Below are 25,901 nucleotides of genomic sequence, written 5' to 3'. Positions count from 1 at the left end.
CAATGTAGAGCGAGGCTAGCGAGGGTTGTCGCTGCGACTGCTACTGCTGCCTCGTTTCGTCCGCGTCTCCTTTTCCTACAACGTAGAGCGAGTGTAGCGAGGGCTGACGCTAGCTGTTGCTATTGTTGCCTCGTTTCGTCCGCATCTCTTGTCCCTCTAGTGCAGAGTGGAGCGAGGTGGTCGCTGGTTGACTGCTGTTGCTGCATCCTTTTGTCGGCATGTCCTAGCTCTATAGCCCAGAGCGGAGCTAGTGAGGGTTGTTGCTGGTTGACTGCTATCATCGCCTCCTTTATTTGACATCTCACATTCCCATGTCCCAGAGCGAAGCGAGGGGAGGTTGTCCTTGTAAACTCCACTCTTGCCTCGTTCGTTTCGCCTCTCCTATTCCCATAGTCCAGAACCAGAACCAGGACCTGCGGCTGATGGATTCGTTGACGCCTTCTATGGTCGGTCTCAAGCTCCCTCCTGAACATATGATCCGAGATTCAGCTAGATCCATTTGCTGGAAATTGCTCGGGTAGCTAGGTCTGCCTCGCTTTGTGGACCTCAAAGATCTCTCCTGGATCAGTAGTCTGAAAAGGGCTAGCGAGGATCTGTATCTGGAAGAGTCCTATCGTTGCATTGTATTGTCTGCTTGAACATCGCTTCTGAAACTATGTATAGAGATGGAGTTAGCGAGAGGTGTTGCTGGTGAAATGCTGTTCTTGCGCGGTTGGCCTCAATATCTCTCTTGGAAATATGGTTCGGGAATGACCCATGTGTGTCTTCAACTGTCATGAGAACAATGTATCCAGGGTGTCAAAGATGGACAAACGATCTATGCCATGTCAGAACAAGTATTTCATCTACAGCTTTCTACTCACCTGGAAAGCCTGTGAAGATATGTTTCAAACAGATTGTTGGAGTTGCCTCTTCTGGTTGGCCTTGAAATCTTTCCTATCTCGTGTCTTCCATAACGCGCAACGGTGGAATATCTCGATCGCGGGGAAGCGGGGACAAATCGTTCTCTGCCGGCGAAGGAGATACGAAATAGAGATTGAATTGAACGACTGGACCTGTGATCTGTTACTGAAGAGTAAGACATAGCCATGGTGGAGTTGTCAAGGTATGGAATAACGATGAGGTTGATTGATCAACTGAGAAATAGGTTGTCTGGAAGACAAGAAAACCCTGCAAGGAAGCTCTTTCGATCTTATTTACATGGTCAAAGCGCCATCTAAGGTGTTGAAATTTTCATAGTACCTACGTATGTATTTTGTGCTTTAGTCCACGTGCTACTTGGCTGATTTTGTTATCGATGGTCTTTAGCACTAAGCTTCAGCCTCGATCTGACGCACAGAGACAATTATCTGCAGATGACTTTTTCCTTGTCTTGTCTATCAACGTCTTCAATGGCTACGTTCCAACCTGCAATTGATGGAAAAGTATTTGAAAAAGGTGATCATGCCACTCCTCCTTCTCTTGACCCTGTTTACTGACTTTTCAACAGATTCATGATACCCAGAGTCGGGTAGCTGGCTGAAGCACCGCATAGCCAACGAAGCAAGACAACAGAGACCATATCAAACACCGGCCCATATACATCCAGAGTCAGGGATCCAACTGTCATATCAAGAACCAGAAGGTCGAAGAATTGTCTTTCGTATCATCTTCGCTCCTGCAGCACACCTTGTGTGATGCTTTGGATGACCTTTCACAGGAGGCCCAATTCCCGACGACGAGGATAGCGCTCATTGTGGTGGTACCACGTTTCGTTGAGAACGCGCCAAGAGACAACGGGCTGCACTGGCTCTCTGGATGCACCAGCTCTCTGAATGATGCATTCCCTGGGATAAGTGGGAAAAAGTCACTCGCATCATCCAAGCCGACTTCTGGCATGAGATGGGATGGCTTTTCAACAAATCAAGTGTATTAGACGGCCATACTGAGTCGACCAGTGAGGGCATGCACTGCCGAACGATATGCAGCATTGCTCGAATTGTGCTCCGAGTCCACCAAATCTCCACTGGGTCTATAAGTCTGGCAGTAAAGCAGCGGGTAATCTGACTGCCAAGGAGGATCCAAAGAAAGCTGCAGAGTACGAGGATTCTATCAGAGATCGCTCTGAATGCACCAGCTCTCTGAATGCACTTGCAACTTGCTTGCGTAGACAGTGCTCTTAGACGCAATGAGAATCGTCCTCTCGGAGCTTTCAGCAATGTAGCACAATCCCAAGCAAGAAGGAGAACGAGCAACTCGCGGCGCGAGACAACAAAGCGGTCAACTATAGCAAGGCACTTCTAGAGCACGGCGATACCTTGGTTATCATCCGCTACCCGAACGAGGCAAAGGTTTATGATGCGACTAGCTTCGAGATCAGAGACAAACACCGAGTCCATTCCAAGAAGCTGCTCGCCACCGGCTCCTCAAAGTTCAAGCATATACTGGAGGATGAGTGGCAAATGTCCAGAAGACTCGCTGGTGCTTGTCTGGAATCTGCTCAACCAAAACAGTGCATTGCTTCCTGGGCAATCCATGAACGGAGCACCAGTCCCTCTCCGAAACCAAAGGTATGCTTTCAATGATACGAGATCTGCTTGAACACATGTATCAATAATAGCCTCTGACTCCTATCTAGTATTGCACTTGTACAACTTCTGCACATGCAGTGTCGGCTCTTCTGGACTAGCACTCGCTTTATGCAAACCTCGCTCGCTTCATGAGAGAGAAGGCAAGATGGTTGGGGCCGACGATACGAGGCACCAATGGCCAGCAGGCTTGCGGGGGACCCTCGCTAGCTTTGTTTTGTTGAGGCTATTCCCGACCAGAGATCAATTTCTGTCTCGATCTCACTACGAGCCCACGGCACAAGATCTCATATCTACGTCGACTTCCAACCCAGCAATCAGCATACAGATGTACGTTCGGATCCGAGGAGACTGAAGGGTGAATGATCTTTGTGCTGATATCGGTGCTTGATAGCAGTCATCACAATCACCACCATGGGACGACAAGGGTATGTTTGACATTGAACGAACGAGCAATTGAATGAAAACAAAGCCTAATGTATTGTAGCAAGAAGAAGGGAGGAGAGAAGAAGGATACACGAAAGTAAGTATAGAGATCTAAACAGCCTTGTTGTCTGTAGCTAACCAGTATTGTTCAGGGCCAATCGAACTAGGTAGGAAGCCTCTGAAACAACGGACAACCACAGAATGGGAACTAAACAATAAATAGAACGGACGACGAGAAATTGGTGAACCAGCGTGTGTCCCGTGCCGCCCGCGCCCTTCCGGGCTATGAATCCGCCTCGAAGAAGCAGCAGGAGAGGATGAGAGACTGGTTCGGGTATGTTTCAACTCTCCTTGAACATTTTACCCTTCACAAGTCGTGCCTAGCACGGCTATAATTGAAAGCTCTTGGACAAGTAGACCAGCAAGAAGTCCTTGCACTTGGCCAAGGACTTTGAAAGAGGACATATATAGTCTTCCCTTTTCCAGTTCTCCTTGAATCACGAAACCAGTGACTGACTTCGTGGCAACTAGGGAAAAATCGAAGCAGAGTAAGTACTTTACGACCAACCATGTCTGGTTCTTGACTGACGTAATCGACAGCTACTATGGCAAGCCCGGCCCCTCGCACTTCTCCGCTCCCTCCCAAGGAGCCGCCGCTGTTGCCGTCGGTGGAGGAATCGCTCCCGCTGGTTTCTTTGCTCCGCCTCCTCCGCCCCACCACCTCCCCCGCCGAGGAGTCGAAGAAGAAGAAGACGACGACGACGAGGAAGAGAATGGAGATGATGAAGAGGAGATTGGTGACGAGGTCGGAGAGGATGGTAGGGGGGAGTGGCGCGCCCTTCTACTATCGTTGCATGGCGCGGCGCGTGGCACCGGTGGACGTTGGGAGGAGCCCTTGGCAGAGGCCGTCAGAGCCAATTTTCCAGAGATCGACCCCGCTCTTCTGTGAGTCGGTGGTGTGTGATTGTTTGTTTGTCTTTAGATATTGGGGAAGGATGAGAAATCTTTGTCTTGCCGGTCTCGACCACCAGCAGGTGAGCGGCAACCACCACAGCTTCCATACCACTTGGCGTTGTCCCACGTGAAGAACAGTGATGGAGTAGTGGAAAGTTCGATCGCAGCAAGGATGTTCCATCAAGGGATTGAATCCAAGGAGACAAAGGGCAAGCGCTGTGAGTTTCTTCGCTATAGAGAAGATGGGAACATGAGCAGCGGATCTGACATACTGCCAGGAGATTGTCTAGCGGGTACAGGGAATTCGAGTCTTCAGTGATAGTAGTTACTATCTTAAGACCCTGAAGACATCGAATTCAGAATCGACCTCTTGCATTGAGTGATGGCACAAGTCTCAGATTCGGTGCAGTTACATCCTCTCTTACCCTGTTCTCCAACTCAGCAGGCAGAATGAGCTGGAAGTTCCGCGGCCTCGTCACTGTCTTCGCAATTTCGAGGTCACTCGCGTTCCATAGGTGCGACCGCGTGTGTCGAATATGTCTTCTCTTCCTCGATCCGATTTTCAGTTCCACCTTCAAGTCAACAAGTCCCTCCATAGCGGCCAGATTTTGCCAGACGGCAACCCAAGTCTCGCGATAGTGATGATTCTTTTGCTTTGCCTTCTCCATTTTGTCTGGGTCACTAGATCGTCGTGGTGGAGAGGGTAGTGATGGAGGATCCTCCAATCTCCAAGTCACGTTTAGGGTTCGAATGAGGTTGATTCGTTGTTGAAGAAGCACTCGGGGCAAGTATGCAATTTTGGAGCCATTTGCGAAGTCGAATGATGGCATGGAGTACAACAATTTAATGGCTTCTGAATATCTGTTTCCTTTTGTCAGAGTATTCAATCGAGGGGGAGGGTACAAGATCTACGTTTGGGCGCAACTTAACAGACATCCCATGACACCAAACGTGGGATCAGAAGCTTTATCCGTGCTCGCGGTCGAGTATCCTACTGAGTGCCACGAACAATGCTGACACACCTCTCCACATCTCGCCCCTTCTAGCCCTCTAGAGCTGTCTACAGCTGAAATCCAAGCATGCACCTTTGGCTCCCCAATCACGTGTCGCCAGATCTCATCTCTCACCTCTCGTGGTAATGCTAATAGTGAACAGTCACCAGGGGGCTTTACGTCTCTGTTGGTAAGAGCTCGCCGCCGCCGCCATCTGGAGGTTATCGGGCGAGGTTTCGGCTCGGTACGGATATACCCGTAGCTACGTTCACATTGAATTACCCAGGCTTCGTGAAGGATGCAGATTGCTGGATAGAGTGCCACGAAAGCGACAGTGAGTGCAACTTTGGCAGGTCTGGAGACGTGTGCTGCCAGAGTAGGCATTTTGACGAAACCCATACCGTTGGATGTGCTGGATGAGTTGGGACAAGGACGACGATTTGCAAGGGCAGGATTCGCGCGTGAATCGATTATCTGCTTTACCGAGATCTACTTCAAAAACCTGATGCTTTGGGCTTTCGTGGAAAATGGAGTCATGATACTCTCAAAACTTGTGCAGTCCTGATTTGTAAATCTGACTTCCACCTGGGCAGATTGATGCCTCAGGGTTATATCACGTGATAATTGTAATATCGATCCGATGGTAAATGCAGACTAGCCGTGAGGGTGAAGAATTTGAAAGTATATAATCTTATCGAGGTGTACTGAATGAAGAGAATATAACAGAGTTATCACGATCGCGTCAGGTGACTTGCTTATACCACAAGGTCTCATCTGATATTGGCCTGCTAATTTGCTAGGTAAACCATGTGTTCTCCATATGGTTGTCTTTCGGTTTTAACAGCAGATTCTTCGAATGTTCCTTCGTAGTACAGACAAACCATGGCTTCCAGGTTTGGAAATTGGTTGACATGGCATGTGACCAGCACAGCTCAGGAGGTGAATGAGAAAGTCTTTCGGCTAGCTATAACTTATTGGAGGCATTGGCTAGTTGTTCGCGCCAAGATCCTGTTTTCCAACCTCAAATATCTGTCACGCCAAGTTCCTAGGCGCCAAGTTACAAACACGGCTTCACTTGCTGCCAAGATGATGTTACTACAAGGAGGATCCAAAAGTCGGGATCGATGTTTGTCGGTACCGAATTCGTCGTCCTTGGCTTGAACCTCAACAGAAGATATAAAGAACAGCATCTCTCATGGACTCCCAAAGCAATTGCACGAAGGAAATAGTTTATTAAAAAGTGTTGAACTCATACTTTATTGGTATCTATGTACGCCAGCGCTATGCCTCCATTTATTCCCAAGTCAATGTATCCAACTTCGACTCCATTTTCCGACTGGCTTGTTACATGTATATACAGGTCCTTATAATTAAGTTTTCTTTGCGCCATGTGTTAAAGGACATCCACACGGGGCTCGCTTCCTTACGCCTTCATCCTCACCTGGCTCCTCTGGTCCAGGACTTTGTTTCAACAAGCCATGGTCTTCTTCTTCATTTTCGTCTTCGACGGGTTGGCCATCATCACTTCCGTATCTCTCGAATCGCATCATGGGGAATGTCTCGTTGCTCATTTCTCTCTTGTGCCCTCGATTCCTGCCACTTTCCCGCTTGGCAGTAAGCCAGCTCTCTCCTGCGAACAAGGAGGGCTTGATCTTGGCCCACCAGCACCAGTACATGACTCCACTACCAAGGATAGCTAGAGCAGTTGAAGGGTAGGCGTAGTATGCAAAGCGACCATCTCCTCTTTCTGTCTTAGGTTTTACCCATGGGAGGACCAGAAGGAGACAATTCGAAGCAGCAAAGACGATGGTGTAGATCTTCTTTGCGCGGAACGGAGATTGCCAGTTCTCTTCTGGGTTGGATTGCAGGTACAAAAGTCCAAGCGAGATCGCGACGCTGATGACGGAAACAGGATATCCTCCAATATCAACCAGGAAGTTGTAAATTTCTCCTGGAGGTGGAACGACGATTACGATGACCGAGATCAACCAGTGGAGAAACAGGCCGGGAGTGGGAGAATCCCATTGATTCTTCTTCGCGAACCAGCTGGAGAAAGGGAGTAAGCCGTCTTTCCCAAGTTCTTGGTTGACGCGTGCTTGGGCAAAAGAGGTAGCGGCGATGTTTCCGAAGGCTGAGATGATGATGAATAGCGGGAGCACATTCTCACCGATCACTTCTCCGAAGATGTTCTTGAAGAAATGTCCTGCGATCACGACACCGGAGGATCTGAAATCTTCTTTCGAAACAACCAGGAAGTAGGAGATGTTGGCTAGGATATAGCCTAGTGAGACGAGGGAGAGAGCGATGGGTGCAGCAAGCTTCAGAGTCGGGATTGGATTCCGGACCTCTGAGAGGACTTGGTTGGCTGTGCTGTAACCTCTGAAGGAGTAGAGAATTTTCAGAAGAGCGGTGGCGTAGTCGTATGGCTGGGTACTCGATCCTGCGAAGAGGTTCGAAAAATTTCTTTGTGCGGTCGAGAGATGGTGATCAGGTATGGCGTCCAGGGGAATACCGCCAAGTCGTCGTCGAGTGAGAGGCGATGTGGAGGAGCCCACACCTATTAATGCGCCAGCAACTCCAGATAGGATGACAACAACCAGAATAAGCATCTTCCCAACACCTAAGACGTTGATGATTCTTAGGCCGAGTTTCTTATACCGAGCGTGGATGATACACAGCAGTGTGATGACACTGACAGCCACCAAACGGACATTCCATCTGTTGACCTCGATCTCCAGAGCGTACATGACATACTCGCCCAGCACGATGCAATTCGGCGTACTAAAGCCCAAGAGCACGACATAAGACATGAACATGCATGTCGCCAACATGCGAGGCTTCTTGAAAATGCGCTCAAGATACACACGTTCTCCGCCACTGCGGGGTATGGCCGTTCCAAGATCCAGATATACGGCCAAACCGCAAAACGAGATCAGAGACCCGACGATCCATAATAAGATTGAGGCGCCGACCGAGCCGACGGATTCGAATATGGAGGAGGGGATCGAATAAATGCCTACCCCGACCGTCTTCCCGAGGATCACATTTATTGCTGAAAATGTCCCGAGTTTGTCGTTTGAGGCTGACGGCAGGAAATTAGGTGTGAGCGGGAGGAAATGATGTGTGTTTGAAGCAGAGACAAGGGTTGTACTCGAAGATACATCGTCATCTGAATGATTTTTGGGTGGATATGATGAGGCTTCTCTTTTTGCGGGCGATGTTATCGAAAAGGTATGTGGTGTGGTGAGATATGTTGAGCTCGAGTATGCGCCATACTTTGCTTGCTCCGTATTGACATAGAGTCCGCGAGGTCCAGTTGATGATCCATCTTGTGTTGATGGCCGTCTTGTCCTTCTGGGTGTGACTGGTGACCGACAGCCATCTCTGAAGGTATTTCGTAAAGGCGACGCCACAGTTTCGATTGCGCCTCCGATGAAGGATTTTGATGATCTGGATTGGGAGAAGCCCGTCATCGAGCCGCACTGAGAAAGAATGAGGTGGTTTTATCTAAAGAATGGGACCGCTCATTGGGTGTTCGGAGAATAACGTTAGATGTGGGTGCTGTCAGCCGCAATTCGACATGCGACCCCTTCGAGAATGAGCAGATTTCGACAAGAGAGAATGCGAATGGGCGAAAAAGTGTGGGGGAATGCGAAGATATGAGAGAGTTCTTGAGGGACTCTGAAACCGACTTGCTCCTTTGACAGGAGGTCGTGCCGATGATCAGATTCGCATAAGATGGGAACATCCCCTTGGCTCTGTGATCTCTTCAGGCTTCTCCCAAATAGAAAAAGGATGAACATTAGCCTCGACCAGCCATACCCAGCCCTTTTGCGTCCGTGGCACCCGCAACACATACTTCGCAGTGGCAGAAGTGACATGCTATTCACGCTCAGTACATCCGTCGCCGCCTGCTGAAACTTGGCCGGGTCCGGAAGCTTGACATCCAGCGGATGCTAACTGATGAAGGCACTTGAGCCGCAGAAAGAAGATCAGATAAGAAGGAATACCCTTCGCTGGGCAAGTTGTGGCTGCTGGCAAGTCTGGTGGCCAAGCTAAGCCAAGCTCTAACATGTCTTGTCGGAACGTGAAACACGATCTGACAGAGAAAATTAGGATAAGGGTTAGCGAGCTGTGAGCAGGGTATGCTGCTAAGCGAGAGGTTGTGAATGGTTGAGCTAGGTGGATCGACCAAGCGAATCTCCTCCGCAACAGTCCTACTCCTTACAAAATCCCCTGATTCCCACCAGTTTGACAGTCGGAGATCAATGCCAATGCGGTATGGTCGAGAGAGGAGCCGGTCCTGTTGTTTGGAAGGCTTGGCAACTGCCGCCACTTGAGTCAGGATTTCATTGGCATGGGGGATTCTGCATGTTTCGAGGTGTGTGATGGACTCCCTAAGGAACACACCATGGAATGTGGATTTGTCTGATCTTTTGACAAATGTCCGGGAGTGGCCTCCGGCATTGTGGTAGGCGGGAGGATAAAAGTGATTACGGGAAGCTTAAATAAAAGTTACCAAGGAATCAACGACTGCGTTGTACGGCATTTGCATTTGAAGATTGAGACTTGTTGCCAAGCGTCAGATGTGACTCGAGGTAACTTTTGACGACTTGCAACGTGCGGCATTTCTTATCTTGTGGGTCCTGGAGTCTGCTCTCTTGGCGAACGATCTTGACCAGCTATCTGGCACATATTGGAAACATCGTGATTTGCTGAACGTGGAGATTTGTATTTTTGTACACGATAGGCGCAGATCATAAGTGTGCTCCATGGGGCACCGTTTCCATGTGGATGGATCCATTCGACGTGAATTGTTTGTACAGTCTATTCTTGTATCTATCTTTGGTTTTCTACGCGTCCAGTTTCAACTTCTCAAGCAGCCTGTCGATCTTGCCCAGCAGCACTTGATAATTAATAGCGTCAGCAGTGAACTCGTCTCCTGCAATATCTCCATCCAATGTTTTGATTTCACCGTTCAGGAACGGATTCGAAGCTGGATCGACTTGTTTCATCTCATCTGATGGTGGTGACTTTACGTCAATAGCCTCGTCAAGCCTCTCAGCCCCCTCGGATATGGCTTGGGCTGCCTCGGCGTTCATTTCTCCATTCTCATCCATGAGGTCGTCGAGGCCTGAGTCTTCGAAACGTAGACGAAATCGCTCAGACAGGTAGAATCGAATACTATGCTATTGTTAGCTGAGGTCCACTACTTTAAATGAAGTGCTTACTCGTCAAGCAATTCGATACTGTCAGTTTCCTGCCGTTTCTGAATCATCGAAGCACTCTCTTTGATCAATTCTTCGAAGTCATCTTCATCGATGTAATCCTCGAGTCTGTAAGCCAGATATCGCGCACTGAAAGTTTCCAACCGCTGCACTTTCAACGTCCAAGCGGCACGGATGACATCGTAGACGTTGATTGGCTCGACCTCGATTTCTTGCTCTTGTCCAGCCTCGACATGTGTGTGATCCGCAAGAGTTCTAGTTCCCATCCCGATTGTGCTCAGAACAATAACGGCTTTTGTTTTCAACTTTTCAATGAAGAGCATATCCGCAACATAGAGCACATCTAATGCCAGTTCTATGGGAATATCGGTCTTCTCCGCATACAGATAGTTGAGAACGATATCCAACACTTCTGGCGTGCAATCCACATTGACGATCTGAAGATACTCGGTGACCTGAGCTTCCATGAAAGATGACTTGAACATTGCCTGAAAGTATTCTGACCTCAGAAGCATCGCTCTATGAGCCGGAAAGAGAACTGTCTGCTTAGATTTCCTCGCAACTGACGGGGATCTTGATGCTGATGATGGACCAATAGGTATTCCATTGAGAGGTCCTAGTGTATTTCTTGCCGTCGGTGTTTCTTGCCCGGATTTTGGTTCGTCTGGTGATTCTACATCTGCTCGAAGCAATACATCTGCAAATATTGCGTTGTCTCGAGTCCATTTAACCTCTTGTGCTTTGCTGCTATCCACATGTACTTTGTGCTTCAAAACATTGGTCTTGTACCACGTCTCAAGCTGAATTCGTCCTCGGGCAACTTCATCTTGCTGCCTCTGCCGCGACAACCGTCTATCAGTTGATGATAATATGCTTTGCCATAACGAATCTATTTCAAGCTGTTTGCTGATCTTATCCAATCCTTTGAAAACAGCTTCTTCAGTCACAGAACTTGTGTTGGTCAATTCCAAATCTGCCGGAACTCCACCTAGGTATAGGTATCTCAAGGCGATATGAAAAGCTTCCGCAGGTATCGACGTAGCAAGCTTTGATACTGATGTCTCGGGAGCAGCGACGAACTTATTGGAGAAGTATGGTGATCGCGCCGAAAGAATGAGTTTGTGCAAATTCCATTGCTCAGGCCCAGCAGTCAAGCATATATCCGATGTTTTTGGCTCTTGTCGGGTAAGCAGAGATGTAATGTGCGAGGCAAAGGGTTGCAGAGGATCGGTGCTTTTAGAATAGTCGTATTCGAGAAGGAGGTTTCGTATTCGATTGTTCAGTGCATTGTAGAGACACCGCTCGCCTTGGAAAGTATCTCGCTCGCAGAGTGCCCCAGATTCGAGTAGAAGCTGTACAACTTCATAGTGCCCACAAAGACTTGCCTGAAGTAATCAGCTTGCGTACTAGATAGAGGGATAAGAGGGTCAAAGAAAGGTGGCGGGTCTTACCAATATCAGTGGGGTATAATCGAAAGAATCTCTTGCGTTAATATTGACTCCAGAAGTGATTGCTTCTTGACAACCTTTCAAATTTCCGATGCGGCAAGCATTGCAGAGGTCGTGGAATTCAGGGCTATCATCAAGTGGACTTTCGTCTTTCAGGACTCCGTCTCGAATAAGTTGATGTTCGTCCTTCAGTTGGACTTCAAGCTGGTCCTTGCGAAGTACCATGTCGGCAACAGCGTCTGCTCGAATATCTAGAAATGCCTGGGGAGGGTAACCGTAATCGTTGATGTCCTGCCATAAGACAAAGTACTCGTAGATGAGGCGTGATATGTTCAAGTGGTTTCGATAGCTCTTTCGTATGCCATAATATATTCTGAAGGGCGTGAGCTCGAGAGGCGGACAGACATTTCCACCATGAGTCCCTCATTGCTTATCGATTAGAACATTCATTCGCCACCTGAGACAGGGGTAGAGTTGAAGCTGTTGAGTGGTTGAAGGGTGGAGGAAAACTGGGTTGGGCGGCCGCTTCCTCCTTCGGTTGTCAGGAGCAACTCCCGAATGCATTGTTGACATCGCGAAACCGAGTTGTGCATCTGAATCAAAAGTTCAAGAACAGCAACGACGACACACGACAACAGTTTTACTAACACAGGACGAGCCAAAGACATTCGCTCATGGCATTGGCTTTTGCAATCTTTTGCTGATCAACATTTATCACCAACCTGACCCCACGGATCAGGAACTATGTCGGAGGAAAAGTACGAGGTTTTAGAGAAGATAGGTCAGTATTCTGGATGCGCCACTGGTCGCAAGAACTGACAGCTTTTAGGACATGGCTCCTTCGGTATTATTAGAAAGGTGCGCAGGAAGCAAGATGGTCAAGTCCTCTGTCGCAAAGAGATCAACTACCTGCGCATGTCCCAGAAAGAGAGAGAGCAGCTACACGCTGAATTTGCGATTCTTTCCTCGCTCCGACACGCAAACATCGTCGGATACTACCACCGAGAACATCTCAAATCCTCTCAAGACCTTCATCTATATATGGAATATTGTGGCAATGGGGATCTTGGACGTGTCATCAAGGATCTCCAAGTCAAGAATCAATATGCAGAAGAAGGTTTTGTGTGGAGCATGTTCTCTCAACTGGTCACTGCGCTGTACAGATGTCACTATGGCATCGACCCCCCGGAAGTTGGCGCCAATGTTATGGGTTTGGGCAATTCAGCGAAGCCTAAAGCACCAGCAGGTGGTGTCATGATCCTGCATCGAGACTTGAAGCCCGAGAATGGTAAGCATGCAACATCATAAATCATTCCTTTACTGACACAGTGTAGTCTTTCTTGATGAAGATAACTCAGTCAAACTTGGAGACTTTGGTCTATCCAAGATCATGCAATCCCACGATTTCGCATCCACCTACGTCGGCACCCCCTTTTATATGTCTCCAGAAATATGTGCCGGAGAGCGGTATACTTTGAAGTCCGACATATGGTCGTTGGGGTGTATTATCTACGAGCTATGCTCACGAGAACCACCTTTCAATGCGAAGACACATTTCGGGCTAGTCCAAAAAATCAAGGAAGGCAAGATTGGGGCTTTGCCGACCGTGTATTCACCAGAGCTTAATGCTGTCGTAAAGGACTGCCTCAAAGTGAATCCTGATCGACGACCAGATACTGCTACACTTCTCAATCTTCCTGTTGTGAAGTTGATGCGAAAGGAGAAAGAGGTGGTGGAGCTTGGGAGAATAGTGAAGAATAAGGAGGCGCTTACCAGCAAGCGATTGCAAGAAGCTGAAGAGAGAATAATAAATCTGGAGGCGGAAAAGCTTCAGATGCGACAGGAGATTGAGTCACAACTCCGACGCGAATGGGAAGTCAAGGCTCAATTGGAGATCAATCGCCTTGTTCAAGTTGAGATTGAAAGACTTCAGAAGAAGTTCGATCATGAAGTGAAGGAGAAGGTTGATGTCGAAGTTCAGAAGCGAGCCAGCACACAAAGTCATTCTTCTGCGAAGGAATTTTCTGGTTCGGGGTCAATGATCATGAACGATATCCCATTGACGTCAATCAGCACGAATGGGGATGATGACTTCCCTTCTTCAACTGATCTAACAAGTCTTTCCCTTGATTCGCCAGAGCCTACAAAAGCCCTCAAGAAAAGCACTCGAACTCCATTCGGTCGAGCGCAAACCATGTTTGCTGGCACACCAATGGACATCGAGATGGCCGAACCATCACCGATATCAATTGCTTCTCTTTCGCTATCACCCCGCCGAAATGGTGCCACCAAGGCTCCTAGCACGGGCCGCAATATCTTCGCTGCAGCAGCGGGCGCAGCAGCAGAAGCTCGCTGGCAACCAACGCTCATGAACTCGGACGATTCAGACGACGACGACCTACCTCCAGTGCCATCGCCAACTCGACAGAAGTCTTCGAAGAACCCATTCAAGTCAAATGGAGTCCGACCACCACTAATTTCGCAGAAAACGGCACCAGTTCATAAGCAACCATCACAACCAGCTTTGTTTACAGCTGCTAAAGCAAACACGGCACCGACGCTACCCACGCTGTCAAGTGCCCCTGACTTGCGACCGCAAACGAGTAATGCGGCACTGAAGGAACGCAGCTCGTCGCCCAATAGACGTCTGTCCAAAATCCCATCATCCACGAATCTCATATCGCACGAGAATGTACCCCTCTCGCCGACACGGAAAACTAGCCTCACCAAAGGCAAGAATGTTAATGGTTCAGAAGACCTCAACAAACTGGCTACCAAGAATAATATGGCCATCAAGGCCACTAACGCAAACAATCTTGCTCCCAAAGGGCGGACGCTTGTCGAACTTGCACAAGCTAGAGCCGGGGGACGACCGATCGAAGTTGATGGAAACAGGAGTCCAGAACCAAAGGGCCGAGCATTCGCTGCGAGAATGGCTGAGAAAGCAGCAGCAGATAGAGGCGAGCCACCAGTATGGGACCCTGAAAGGGACGAAATGCCAAGTCCATTCCTGGTGAGAAGTCGAGCACCGTTGAGACGGTAAACGAGACATAATGCGAGCTACGCAAAACGAGAAAAGGTACCACGATAGATTGGGAAAGGGAAGGAAAGGCATGAGCACATGGGAGGTAGAAGCATTCGACATTACCTGCAGCGAGTAGGATTTTCTTTTGTTAGCATTGCATGGAGTGGTCTGTGTGGGTTTTGTCTTAAGTCACGCATGAGCGGAGCAAAGCAAAGGAAGCCATGGTTTTCGGTGATGGTGCTTCTTCTCTTTTTGAGAGGAGTAGTGGCGTGTTGGTGTATGGCGTTGAGATTGGATCTTAATGGATAGGATAAGTGTCCATGTAGTGTTGCCTGTCTGGTACGTTGGAGACAGGGTAGTGATAGCTGAAGGTTGGAGTAGAGATGAATGAGAGAAATTAACTTAAATGTGTCTTATGTGAGAGGTGAAGATCTGAAAACCCTCGTGCCTTTTCAAAATCAGGTTCTGAGACCTTTTACAAATCATTCGCAACTTGCGCAAATGGCGCGAATCGCGCGAATACCCCTGAAACCATCACGGGAAAGCAAAACATCAACGTTACTAAGCAAATCAACCAAATAATAAGATAATACCAACTGTTCTGCCCGTATTTGCTCAAACATAATCACTAGTACACAGCTATGCATTTCCAGGATTGGGGATTCGAAACCCTGAGCTGAAGCTCGGAATTTCGTCCACTGGTAATGTGAATGCACGCTCTAAAACTTGGGTTGAAAAACTACCTAGGTCTATGCTATGTAGAGAGGCTTGGGTTTGATAGATTCCAGGAACTCTTGGCTATGAATGCTGAATGGGAAGTTTCGATTATAGTAGTACCACAGATCAATAGATGAGAGAGGGAATCATGTCTCTCTTTGGCTTAGGCTGCCGACGAAAGCTTCTCGGGGAAGAGTGTAAGGTCAGAAAGGCGGACATGAATAAACGCTCTCCAAAGATTCCGAATCAAGAGTAATTTAATGATCACGAACGCAAAGTCATCGGAGTAGCGGATTGGGAACATAATTATGACATTGGTATGTGTGCAGAAACGAAACCAAGAGCCACGATTTGCACAAGATCTCCACAAAAACACCAGACTCCCACCTGCCATGACCCATATCGCATCAGTATCCTTCATCAAGTTCGTCATCGTCAGCGCTCATGCCTTCCCTGTCCTCGAATCTCATGAATCTCGCCTGTTCTGCTTCGTCGCCTATGACAGTCTTCCATAGAGATTCGACATCCTCGAGGATTGCATCATTGAATGCAAGGTCGAGTGATGGATCCAGTGATTCGGTCTGGGCTTCATTCTCTTCTTCCGGTTCTTGTTCGTAATATAGTTTGTAAAGCAATTCCGGCGTGTCTTCTACTCTGGCTAGGAAAACATCGAGAGCAGCGTCTAGAAGCTGCTTACTATGCTCAGAGTAAAGCATAGTAGCGTAGAGAACACCTGGTTATGCGGTCAGCTATAGTCATTGAAGCTAGATCAAAATGAATGGACATAGATTGGAAGCGTTTTCAGACTGTCAGAGGTAGTTATCTTCAAGAAAATTCAGACAATGTAGATAAGTATTAAAAGTTGAATCATCATATAATGCAGGACGGAGAGTAGAAGAAGATGGTGTACTAACATTGTCCAGCAGGGCATTCGCCTGTTTCGTTCGAGTGCGCCATGATGTAGATTGGCGTGGCTTGAGATGCTTCCTCCACGATAACGGTGCTAACAGGTAGGACGATGACTGAGACAGCAGCGAGAGGGGAACCTTCGACGGAGTTCTTGAACAAAGTCGTTAAGGATGACGAGACAATAGCAATAACCTTAGACACTGCTTTGGCATCGGTAGATCGAGCCGCCGGATATTGTATGAGATGTCTAGTCTTCACAACATCCTCATTTGAGAGGTGGACATGCGTAATGTTGCCAGCTTCTTCCGATGATGTATTCGACTCTTTGACACCGATTCCAAGTACGTAGATGCCTCCACCCACAGCGCCAGCTCGACAAGCAACTTGCGAAATCTCAGCGCCTCCTCCCCACTTTGGTACAACAGCTCCAAAGCCAGGTCCGAAGACTCCAATAGAAGTTAGATGCCGAGCTATCCTGGGTAGAGACCAGCTAACCTTGGTCGATTCTGGCGCATCTAAAGACAGTGTCAAGGCGCAAATGACATTCTGAAGATTTGGAGGCAGTTGAAAATGTGAAGACAAGAATCCGGCCAGCCCGCTGTCAGCTTGGGGTTGCCATAGCTCGTTTTGGTTCTCATAGTCGACGACAAACTTCAAGAACTTCATCAGGCCCCTTTTCGCTCGGTTGTCGATGGATTTGTCCCGGAAGATATCCTCTCGGCCATTAGGCAAGCGGTTTAGAGAATGTTCGCCAAGAATCCACCAATTTCCGACTGCCTGAAACTCGAGCTGCCGGTATACCTTCGAGGAAACGAGCTGCGAAAGAAGCTTCGACCTAGTATATATGATCTGCGGAGACAGAGTGAGGGTATATGCTCTCGAGAAGGAAAGCTTGTCGGACTCGTTAGAGGTGGTCGTCTTCCAAAGTGAAGCGTTTCGAAAATTGCTCGGAGATACTAAAACGAAATCAGCGATAACCTAAGCCTGTTGAGCGCATCATACCTGCGTTCACCCTCTCTACCCATTCGTCCACTTCCTGCAAGCTGAAAGCAGCTTCGGCATCGCCGTAATATTCATTCTGGTCGACATGGAGGATCTTTTTGTTGGAGCGGGACAGAGCTCTTCAAGCACTAGGTCAGTCAGACTTGATCAAGACTTCGCAGGCAAGATGAATGCTCACAGCGCAAGTAGCGAATGCTTCAGTCCCGTTCCTGAGATCACTACATCCCACAGTGTTTCGTTCAAAGATTCCATGCGGAGGCTTCTGTGACAATATCAGAAGAAATTCTTGGTTCCGTTCGGGACGCAAAGAAAAGTGTGGATTAAGTATCTAGCTCCGAGCTAGTCCATATCGGGTAACGCTTCCAGCGAACCACAACCTCAAATTTTCCTCGAACGAACATTTCTCTTGGTTCTTCATCCACCCGACTCACGTCAACAATTCTGCCTTACCACAGAGGATTGTGTGTGATGAGGAACCTTTCATTAGGCTCCTCGCTGTTGGATGGCAGACCAAATCTGCGTCCTGTATCTACTGCTCTGGAATCTTTGATCTGAAGGAAGCGGTTCGTAATGGATGGTACAAATAGTCAAGAGAAGCTTCGTATGCTGAATTAAAGTAGATTGTGCTTGCTAGATCCACCTTCTCATCTGGGCTGGTGTGAAGCAGGGTCTCGAGCAGAAATTTAGATCCTACACCAAGGAATAAGCTGCATCGATATCATCGATCATAATAGCAGCCAGGATCAAATCCGAGATTTCGAGAGCGCCCGTGATGCCTTCGATAACAAGATTCCGCAATTGCCTAATATTCTTAAAGCTCCCCAGGAAACGATGTTTGACCTCTCAAATCGTGACTGACATCCTCAGCATGCCTGTCTCGAAGTATGCCTAGCTAGGTAAGGATGCAGAGACAATTCCCTAAAGCCATGACGATTACGGCATGGGCACCAACCGACATGCCATAATCATATTACTTGTGCTGATACTGAGCCCTGAGCCCTGTGCATTGTCTTTTGTACTTGTTGCTTGCGTACACTCCGTCCCTCTGTTTTTATGTCATATATCTCCAGTCTCTACTGCCTCTTCCTTTGAACCTGTTTAAACTCTATATGTTTGTGTCTTGAATGCTTGCTACATCTACTTGGTCAGAGGTGTAGGCACAACATCAAGTCTTTGCGCTCCAAAACTATTTGCTTCGAGGGTGAAGACACCGGGTATTCTTGTTAGCAGTAAGTATATACCTCCATACTCGTCGGCTATTGAAATAATTAGCTAACGAAGATTCGGCACACAAAATAGATTAAGCGATTTTATATACTTTTCTTTTTTTTTTTTGGCTAAAAAGTTTGGGGCAAGAAATGGTGTTGATTACCACAGGTCCGTCCGGCCTATGCTGAACCGGAGACATAAACACGAAATTACGCACGGACGTTTATCCTTTGTATAAGGTTCGATAAACAATTATCCCCTAACTACCTCTGTCAAGTTCTTTGCTAGTTCATCAAAAAGGTGAATGATTTTAATACTAACATTCTCAATAGATAGGGTGCCCCCGCCCCACTGTTATTAATCATTGTAATTTCGTATGTATTGCCCATCCCGAAGCATCGTGTAACATTTCACTAACATTTACCAGCATTCCCTCCAAGGCCACTGGGACATTCCGGACATTCCGGATGTCTCTCCGGGGTCTGGAGCCAGCCAGACCCCGGAGAACTTAGACCAATTGAGACGAGACCCGCAGGGATTCGCGGATTACCTCGAGGGGAAATTCCACGAGAGCAAAGCAGCAGCCATGTCTGTAGAGTTCTGTTATGATTCATTCTCCTTCTTTATCAAAATTCACCAGTAAGTACCTCTACCTAAGATCTCAGGCAACTTAAGCTAACATCATAAGTATAAAGGATCCTTGATCCTGTTCAGATCGTCCTGGACACATGTCCGCCCTTCTGTATCCTTCCCACTATCCGGGGCCCTGTCGGCTGGTCCGGTAAGCACATCCTCTTCCTCCCACTCACACAGCAGGAACTTGACAGAGACATTTTTTTTGTAATTTTTTTTCCAAGTTTTCTTTAATGCACTGCCGTTGTCAAATATTCTCACAATCTTCTTCATTGAAACAGTCGAACGAAATGTTCTTGCTATCGTCGAATGTCGACACGTTTTCCTCGAAAGTCGGGGTGTTGATCAACTGCCATTGGCAATCTGATGTTGAGCGAGTGCTGTGTGATGTAGGCTGATGCAGCTGATAGCTTTGTGCATTGCCATCAATATCCGTGTTTCCCCGAGTTCTCTCTTGACTGTTTTTTGGTCGTTGCGGCCGCTCCTCAAGCGATTGGCTGTGCGTTGAGGGATTGGAGTCCATGTAGTTGAAGTTGAGGTTGCAAACAGATCGGCTCATCACTAAACGTGAATCTTTTGGAAAACAGAACCTTGAATCGTGCTTGATCAAAACCCCAAGTTGAATGGCTTCATCTTATGGCGTCTACCGCCGTCGATAGTTATTGACGACCACGGTAGAGCTATCGTCTCTTCCCTCTGTAAGAGACTTTGAGGGATGAAGGAGGTAGCATCACGTGCTATCTAAACCACTTAAGTATCTTCAGATCGTTCCATAGGCAAACGGACAATGTCACGACCAGTTTACATCAAAGTATACCCTTTTCTTTGCTTCCAGCAAGTAAGGCAGAAAGCTGTGTGGCCTGTCCATTGATCTGAGCTAAGTGGTTCTTTACATTTGCCATCCTGAAGAAGCATCCCCTACGGCTTGAATAGGTGGTCCAAGAACATCGATTAATGGCGACCGGGATATTCTCTGTCTCCCAATCGTGCCCTTTGACTACTCGTTAACTTAGATCAGGTAATCAGGTAGGTACTGTTCATATTCCTTGTGCTAACCGTGTTTGCTCGGACACCAGCAGCTTTCCTTATTCACCGACCTCAACCACAAGTCTCTAGCTCTGCTTCACGCCTATACGCCCTTTCTATATTCAAACCCTTAGCTACGCTTCTTCTTTAGCGGTCCTCAGATATAAAAGCCCCCAACTGTTCCCCCTCCCTCTTCTTCTTAACTACAATCCTGAACCCAACTTCCACCAATACAACAACTCAACTTTATCTACACTAACTGACTACCTAACCAACCCCCAACAATGCTTCTCCTCACCCTCATCTTCCTAGCTCTCACCTCCCTCACCCCCCTCATCTCCGCCGAACCCATCCCCGCCGCCGCTCTCCGCTCCCGCCAAATCACCATCGTCGAGCAATACTGCTGCACTAGCGGCTGCGGTCTCTGCAATGCAGTTTCGTGTGCGGATTTTGACTGCTTCGATTTCGTATGTTCTCCCACTCTAGTCAAAGCTGAAAGAGAGTAAGGAAGCTAATGATGGATGTGTTGCTTAGCCATTCTACAGTTGCTGTGCGGTTGCGGTTTCTGAGAAGAGAGATGAGCATGGATCGATGCAAGGTTGGAACTCGAAGGGCGAGAAGGTCACGTTTATTGAGGATTAGGAAGGGACGAGAAGTAGAGTTAGAGGGAGTGATTTGATGGGTGGAATTGTCATTTGAGGGCATTTACAGGAGCGATTGCGGGGTGGCGTTATTTAGGCTATCGTAGGGAAAATTTGCGATGCTTTGACAGTGAAAATCATAGAGGACAATTCGGTACTTTTTGATGCATTTTCTATTACTCTTAAGTACAGTGTACCATGATCATATTTTAATTTCTTGACATTTGGTTATTATGATGGAACTTGAAGAGGAGAGATCTTATCCCGCTTTGAATGTTCGCTTTGCTGTGGAACTTTATTTATTAAAAATGTCTCGCACAAATTTTGTAGGCGCACGCCCGTTCAAATCAAAGCAGTATGTCTCCATCTTTGTGGCAAAGCAACAAATGATCAGGGGGTACATTGTGAGTGTATTCATAGCCTTGTAGGACTGGAAGAGTAGTAATAGAAGACGTAGACTACCTCTTCGCCAAGACAGCGAGCCGAACGCCTGGAACCTCCATTCCCAGCAAAACTCGACAAGAGAGTCTTCTCGACTATATGCCTTAATTCTCATCTCGAATTTGACTAGCATATACCGCAACATAGCATGACTCGAACACATCCCTCTTAGTACATAACTGCAAAGCAGAAAGTCGTAATACCTCTCAACATGGAAAAGCGCCGAGACAAGAGTTGTATGGAGAATATTCACATTCCTCGCTAAGCTAATAAATTACAGTAGTAGTATGATGTGGTATCGCCCTTCCCTTCCGTACCCAAAACGCCATCAACCGCACCAATAATTACACTCCTCACTCTCTCCCCTCTCCAACCCTCAAACCTAAATAGCATAATTCTCCGTATGCAAGAAAATCTCATCCTTACTCTCATCGCCCCAAATATCCGCCTGCAGCCTCGCCACCGTATTCGCAACATCGACCCGCATACTCGGCGGCCCACACACAAACACACACGTCCTTCTCCCAAAGATTCCCTTGCCGTCCGCTCCACCCGTCGCCATCTCCTTCAGCATGTAGCCCAGATCAGGACGTCCGTACTCCGTGGACCAACCTTCTTTCTTCTTGGCGCCCACGAAGGCGAAGCGCATGAGGTTCTTCTGGAACTCGGTGGGTGTGGACGGGAAGCCGAAGTCGAAGGTGTTGGTTGCGGTGGTGGTCGGGATGGTGATCTGGAGGTCGGCGGACTTTTGGCGCGTGTGGAGGTGCGCAGGTTCTGGGTGCGTTGGTGAGGTTTTGAAGGTTGAGGGGGAGGGTTGGGGTGGTGATGCGATGGTGGGTGGTTGGGCGAAGGTTTGGTGTTGGGGGGCGAATTCGTTTTGTTCTGGTGAGTAGGGGGTTGGTGAGGGGTTGTTGGATGGTGAGTATGGGTTGGGAGAGGGTGATTTGCTGTCTCCTGATACCGACGGGTCGTAGCTTGATGGTCTGTAGGCATTTGGTGGTGGTGGACCGGGAGGTGGTGGTGGCCAGTTTTGAGGGTTGTAGGAGTGTCGAGGTGAGGGAGGGGCGAATTGGAAATGAGGTGCATCGTGGCGTGGTGAGGGTGGTGGAAAATGGAATTCTCTGCCTGATTCTCTCTTCTTGGAGATTGAAGTAATAGGTGAGAGAAAGCGGTGAGTTGCTTCGTGATCTGCCGAAGTTGGAGTTTGCTTCGTATCTCGTCCCTCGAGCTTCTTGAGTGAGTTTTCTCGGTGAGCTTTTGTTGGTGGTGGAGGGAACGATGTTTGTGGAGGTGGAGGAGGGAGGACTCTGGGTTGCAAATGCTTTGGTCGAGGCAATGATGTGATGGCATCTTGGTCCTCTTCCCTGAGTTCCCTCTCCTGATCTTCATCTCCTTGTGCCTCGTCCCGGATGAAAGCCGAGTTGCGTTTCGAGGCAATGCCTGCCACAAAGCCATCTAGCTTGTCATGGAAAATGTTGCTGATGGGTCTCGGTGCCCTTTCACTCATTCCCATCTTCGTCTGTCTCTTCGATGCTGTGACATAGAATTGACACGTGACAGTATCAGGAGGCGCATATTCTCTGCAGATCCTCAGTTCTTCTCTGAACCAATCCATGGCTTCTAGCCTCTTCAAAGCCCAGACTACTTCGATCTTTTTCGTCACAGCCTTTCCATCTCTCATTCTCTTGATAAGATTTAAAAGTTGGGAAACGATGGCAGTGATACCACTTCCTCCTGCAAACAAGATCACAGTTTCGAAAGCTGCCAATTCTCGCTGCATGCCACCATAAGGTCCTTCGAGGTATGCGCGGTATGTCTTGAAAGGCCCTTTCTCGATTGCAGTCTCGAGCACTCTCTTGGTGAAACCTCCGAATGGTCGAAATACCAAAGTGCAATCTCTGTAAAGGTCGCCGTATTCCGATGGGAAATCTTCGCTGCAGAGTGACGAAATTGTGAAGGGATGGTTCTCGAAGACGGAGATGCCTGGCATTCTAAGGTAGACATACTGCCCTGGCCTCCATGTCATCTGAGTCGGGATTGTGACTTTGATTGCGTTTTCGGCCATCAAGGTAACGGCAGCCTCGTCTCCAATGAGCCAGGCGTTCCTCCATGGCTTCAACCAGTTCAAGTTGAAGATTCTCAAGAAATAGGACAGAACCCAGATCGCGACTGTTGCCCACAAGTAATTCCAGGAGGTGAGATAGTTATGGCAATGCCAAAACAGCATACCGACATAAACAACAGCGACCGGGATGTGAAGCATGATGAAGAGTTCGTAAGCAAGTGATCGCACCAAGGGCAGCGATCCTACACAGAGCCAGCACAGTGGAACGAAACAGGCGATGCCAGATCCGTAGATGATACCGCTGCCAGGTGGAAAGAGCTTGTAGAACACCGTCATTCCGCCATCATCCCAGACTGGTTGAATGTAGAATGGAATCATGTGAACCAGCGCCAGGAACAAGCACAGATATCCGCCCCATCGATGAAAGACTCCAAGTCGATCATGTCCGATACCCGTAATCATAGAGATGAGATTGGCCTTCATGCTCGTAGCCACAATCCAAGGAGTCATAGCAATCGAAATCATTCCAGCTCGAATGGCCAATGGTGGCGATCCATATTGAATGCTTTGCCAGTACAGCGGTTGAGGCAAGAAGCAGTACAAGGTCACAAATGCCAACGCAATGGTGAGAATGGCGATGACAGCAAGTGAGGGGAAGCTGAGAATAGTCCTCTTCTTCCACTTGATCTCCGGAACAGGTCGATAGAAAATCCATCTGAATAACGCCAGCGTATCGTTGACGAATCCTATTGACGACCAATGCGACTGTCCTCGAGTAAGAATACTCTTCTCGGTCTCTCGCGGAAAGAATTGATCAACTGTTCCTCCTGTGCCCATGTTCTCCATCGCATAATCCATATCTGGTGAGTAGCTGGCTATGTGAGACTCGACTTCCGTCTTGTGCATGGCTTGCCGTAACTTGTCCGTCCAGAAGTGGTAACCCCTCGTCACCGCTACCAGCACTAATAGGATGATGCAAAAGTATGTCCATCCCAGAGCATACTTTCCAGCTTGCGAGAATGGGTCAACCGTGTCGGCCTCGACGAGTCCCGGCGGACTTGTTGCTGTGAGAGGAATGTTTATTCGTTTCGCAAGCTCTGCGAACGTTCGGGTACCAGCCCCCGCCGCAGCTCTCTCTTGCAATGTCGTCGACATCATCGCCGTTGATGGCCGGTCGCAGAATCCTCTATCTGAAGTAAAGGTTGGGGTCCAGGGTAAGATTTGCAGGAGCCGAGGAGTCTGACAGTAAGTCAGCTTACAGAACAACATTTGCCGACCCACACCAGAGTTTCCTACCTGAGATAAGTATATTCGGTACGCTCGGGTATATGCTGTATCAAATGTTTCCTGCCATTAAACGCTGGCCAGTCTATGTTGGTGATTCGCCAATGGTATGCAAAATGCGCTCGAAATAATCCAATGAAATATGCGATCAGGGCAGAACAGGTCCGAGGAATACCAGACTCCCCAATTAATACAGTGTAGTAGCTAGCGAAAGTCGACAAGAGGATGTCATAAGAGAAAAGAAGTCGAAGGGGTAGCAGCGCAAGCAATAGGGACAAGAGGGGGTCGCACACGGATAAAGCGGTGATGGTTGAATATGTAGTTCGGCGGAATCGGTGTGGGGAATGGCGGCCGGGTCGTCGTTGTACAACCTTGATAGACCAAGTTCCTGCAGGTGGAGGTCAGGCTGTCACCCCAACCGCTGGGTCTATTGCTTCCGACTTGAAGTGGAAAATGGCATGCCCGAGGTGATCAAAGACAGCAATAGGCCAGTCAGTGCAGTTGGATGAACTGTGGACGTTGCTTTTGGCAGCCGGAGAACGTGGTAATGGGGGGAGGTTCGGCGGTTGAGGACGACTCTATATTGGTCTCTCTCCTGGACCCCAACTTCAATGCTTGTCTTATCGAAGCGCTAGCAATGTACCTGCCGTTATCGTGCATGCAAGTCACAGGATGTGAGGAAGTCCAAGACGTGCATCAAAGATTGGTAATGGATTTGGTACTGGGACGAGCTCTTGTTCGAGAGAGGATCGGACTCTGCTTACTGTACTTGGAAGATGCAGCAAAGATGCAGCGAAGATACAGAGATGCAGAAAGAGGAGGCAGCTGTGGATGGTATGAACACAGATTGGATCTCGAGGGAGAAGTTTTCTGCACTTGAGAGAGGAGAGCTCGTGTACTCGTAAACGTACATGGCCGTGGTCTGTTATTGGTGAAATGATGCCGTAGCTAACATGCAAAAGAGTCTAGCCGGCATTTCGTCTCCATGCAGGTCGTCGAATGGGAGGTTCAAGCGCCTCTTCTTTGCTGTGATGAAGACCAGGAGTCGAACCAATGCGGGGCCGCGAAGGTGTGAGTGCTGCTTTCTTGCCTGCAGGATGGGCGGTAAGTGGCTGTCGATCATTGGTCAATGCCCTCGCTTGATGTCCCTGCAGCACCTTTCGCTCTGCGGCCCGTGGTCCGTCCCATCCAACCACGAGTTGGTGTCCCGGGGCGGTGAGAACGGCCAATGATGTGCCACATGGGATAACTTCAACATCACACACACAGAGCATAGCACACAGATCGCAAAACAGATAAAATGATTCTTAACGCTGGTGTTCCCGTTCTGGAAC

At 48.3% G+C, this 25,901-nt stretch overlaps 9 protein-coding genes across 9 annotated transcripts; 4 read left to right on the top strand and 5 right to left on the bottom strand.

Moving 5' to 3' along the window:
- Positions 1–1,961: 1,961 nt before the first annotated feature.
- LY89DRAFT_728126 (uncharacterized protein) lies at positions 1,962–3,942 on the top strand (the record flags this gene model as incomplete). The annotated part of the gene is made up of 8 exons (XM_018219232.1): positions 1,962–2,077; positions 2,204–2,549; positions 2,618–2,627; positions 2,962–2,995; positions 3,055–3,090; positions 3,146–3,160; positions 3,217–3,327; positions 3,594–3,942. The coding sequence occupies 8 exons, from the start codon at positions 1,962–1,964 to the stop codon at positions 3,940–3,942; spliced, it is 1,017 nt and encodes a 338-aa protein (XP_018077728.1).
- A 180-nt stretch (positions 3,943–4,122) lies between these two features.
- Positions 4,123–5,442, bottom strand: LY89DRAFT_180516 (uncharacterized protein). The gene is made up of 2 exons (XM_018205606.1): positions 4,860–5,442; positions 4,123–4,808 (listed from the first exon to the last, which is right to left on the bottom strand). Exons 1-2 carry the CDS (start codon positions 5,336–5,338, stop codon positions 4,304–4,306), a joined length of 984 nt encoding a protein of 327 aa, XP_018077727.1. The 5' UTR covers positions 5,339–5,442; the 3' UTR covers positions 4,123–4,303.
- Positions 5,443–6,576: 1,134 nt separating this feature from the next.
- LY89DRAFT_548516 (amino acid transporter) lies at positions 6,577–8,010 on the bottom strand (the record flags this gene model as incomplete). The annotated part of the gene is made up of 1 exon (XM_018208271.1): positions 6,577–8,010. A coding segment is annotated over one exon (1,434 nt), but the record flags the coding sequence as incomplete, so codon positions are not given.
- A 1,715-nt stretch (positions 8,011–9,725) lies between these two features.
- LY89DRAFT_635664 (uncharacterized protein) lies at positions 9,726–12,034 on the bottom strand. The gene is made up of 3 exons (XM_018211454.1): positions 11,619–12,034; positions 10,171–11,552; positions 9,726–10,123 (listed from the first exon to the last, which is right to left on the bottom strand). Exons 1-3 carry the CDS (start codon positions 11,838–11,840, stop codon positions 9,793–9,795), a joined length of 1,935 nt encoding a protein of 644 aa, XP_018077725.1. The 5' UTR covers positions 11,841–12,034; the 3' UTR covers positions 9,726–9,792.
- Positions 12,035–12,224: 190 nt separating this feature from the next.
- On the top strand, positions 12,225–15,034 carry LY89DRAFT_680131 (kinase-like protein). Its single transcript, XM_018214018.1, has 3 exons — positions 12,225–12,396; positions 12,445–12,903; positions 12,950–15,034. Exons 1-3 carry the CDS (start codon positions 12,360–12,362, stop codon positions 14,656–14,658), a joined length of 2,205 nt encoding a protein of 734 aa, XP_018077724.1. The 5' UTR covers positions 12,225–12,359; the 3' UTR covers positions 14,659–15,034.
- Positions 15,035–15,764: 730 nt separating this feature from the next.
- LY89DRAFT_573946 (uncharacterized protein) lies at positions 15,765–17,520 on the bottom strand (the record flags this gene model as incomplete). The annotated part of the gene is made up of 4 exons (XM_018208711.1): positions 15,765–16,090; positions 16,272–17,222; positions 17,269–17,387; positions 17,447–17,520. The coding sequence occupies 4 exons, from the start codon at positions 17,518–17,520 to the stop codon at positions 15,765–15,767; spliced, it is 1,470 nt and encodes a 489-aa protein (XP_018077723.1).
- A 1,106-nt stretch (positions 17,521–18,626) lies between these two features.
- LY89DRAFT_728120 (uncharacterized protein) lies at positions 18,627–19,477 on the top strand (the record flags this gene model as incomplete). The annotated part of the gene is made up of 5 exons (XM_018219231.1): positions 18,627–18,645; positions 18,814–18,851; positions 18,905–19,116; positions 19,173–19,258; positions 19,392–19,477. The coding sequence occupies 5 exons, from the start codon at positions 18,627–18,629 to the stop codon at positions 19,475–19,477; spliced, it is 441 nt and encodes a 146-aa protein (XP_018077722.1).
- Positions 19,478–20,420: 943 nt separating this feature from the next.
- On the top strand, positions 20,421–20,778 carry LY89DRAFT_728119 (uncharacterized protein; the record flags this gene model as incomplete). Its single annotated transcript, XM_018219230.1, has 2 exons — positions 20,421–20,603; positions 20,671–20,778. 2 exons carry the CDS (start codon positions 20,421–20,423, stop codon positions 20,776–20,778), a joined length of 291 nt encoding a protein of 96 aa, XP_018077721.1.
- Positions 20,779–21,600: 822 nt separating this feature from the next.
- LY89DRAFT_573416 (uncharacterized protein) lies at positions 21,601–24,438 on the bottom strand (the record flags this gene model as incomplete). Its single annotated transcript, XM_018208686.1, has 2 exons — positions 21,601–21,992; positions 22,227–24,438. The coding sequence occupies 2 exons, from the start codon at positions 24,436–24,438 to the stop codon at positions 21,601–21,603; spliced, it is 2,604 nt and encodes an 867-aa protein (XP_018077720.1).
- Positions 24,439–25,901: the final 1,463 nt, after the last annotated feature.

Source organism: Mollisia scopiformis (assembly GCF_001500285.1).
Source record: "Mollisia scopiformis unplaced genomic scaffold LY89scaffold_2, whole genome shotgun sequence".
NCBI lineage: Eukaryota > Fungi > Ascomycota > Leotiomycetes > Helotiales > Mollisiaceae > Mollisia > Mollisia scopiformis.
The sequence above is the reverse complement of the archived record's forward strand: the minus strand, read 5'-3'. Positions and strand labels throughout refer to the sequence as shown.

What these genes read in the sequence shown, in the direction of transcription:
- LY89DRAFT_180516 (XM_018205606.1), bottom strand. Translation starts at nt 5,338, where the DNA reads ATGGGTTTCGTCAAAATGCCTACTCTGGCAGCACACGTCTCCAGACCT. An exon ending in CTGTTAAGTTGCGCCCAAAC is followed by an intron (nt 4,809 to 4,859) that starts GTAGATCTTGTA and finishes AAAAGGAAACAG; the next exon opens with ATATTCAGAAGCCATTAAAT.
- LY89DRAFT_635664 (XM_018211454.1), bottom strand. Translation starts at nt 11,840, where the DNA reads ATGGTACTTCGCAAGGACCAGCTTGAAGTCCAACTGAAGGACGAACAT. An exon ending in ATTATACCCCACTGATATTG is followed by an intron (nt 11,553 to 11,618) that starts GTAAGACCCGCC and finishes TGATTACTTCAG; the next exon opens with GCAAGTCTTTGTGGGCACTA. An exon ending in AGTATCGAATTGCTTGACGA is followed by an intron (nt 10,124 to 10,170) that starts GTAAGCACTTCA and finishes ACAATAGCATAG; the next exon opens with TATTCGATTCTACCTGTCTG.
- LY89DRAFT_680131 (XM_018214018.1), top strand. Translation starts at nt 12,360, where the DNA reads ATGTCGGAGGAAAAGTACGAGGTTTTAGAGAAGATAG. An exon ending in CGAGGTTTTAGAGAAGATAG is followed by an intron (nt 12,397 to 12,444) that starts GTCAGTATTCTG and finishes GACAGCTTTTAG; the next exon opens with GACATGGCTCCTTCGGTATT. An exon ending in AGACTTGAAGCCCGAGAATG is followed by an intron (nt 12,904 to 12,949) that starts GTAAGCATGCAA and finishes GACACAGTGTAG; the next exon opens with TCTTTCTTGATGAAGATAAC.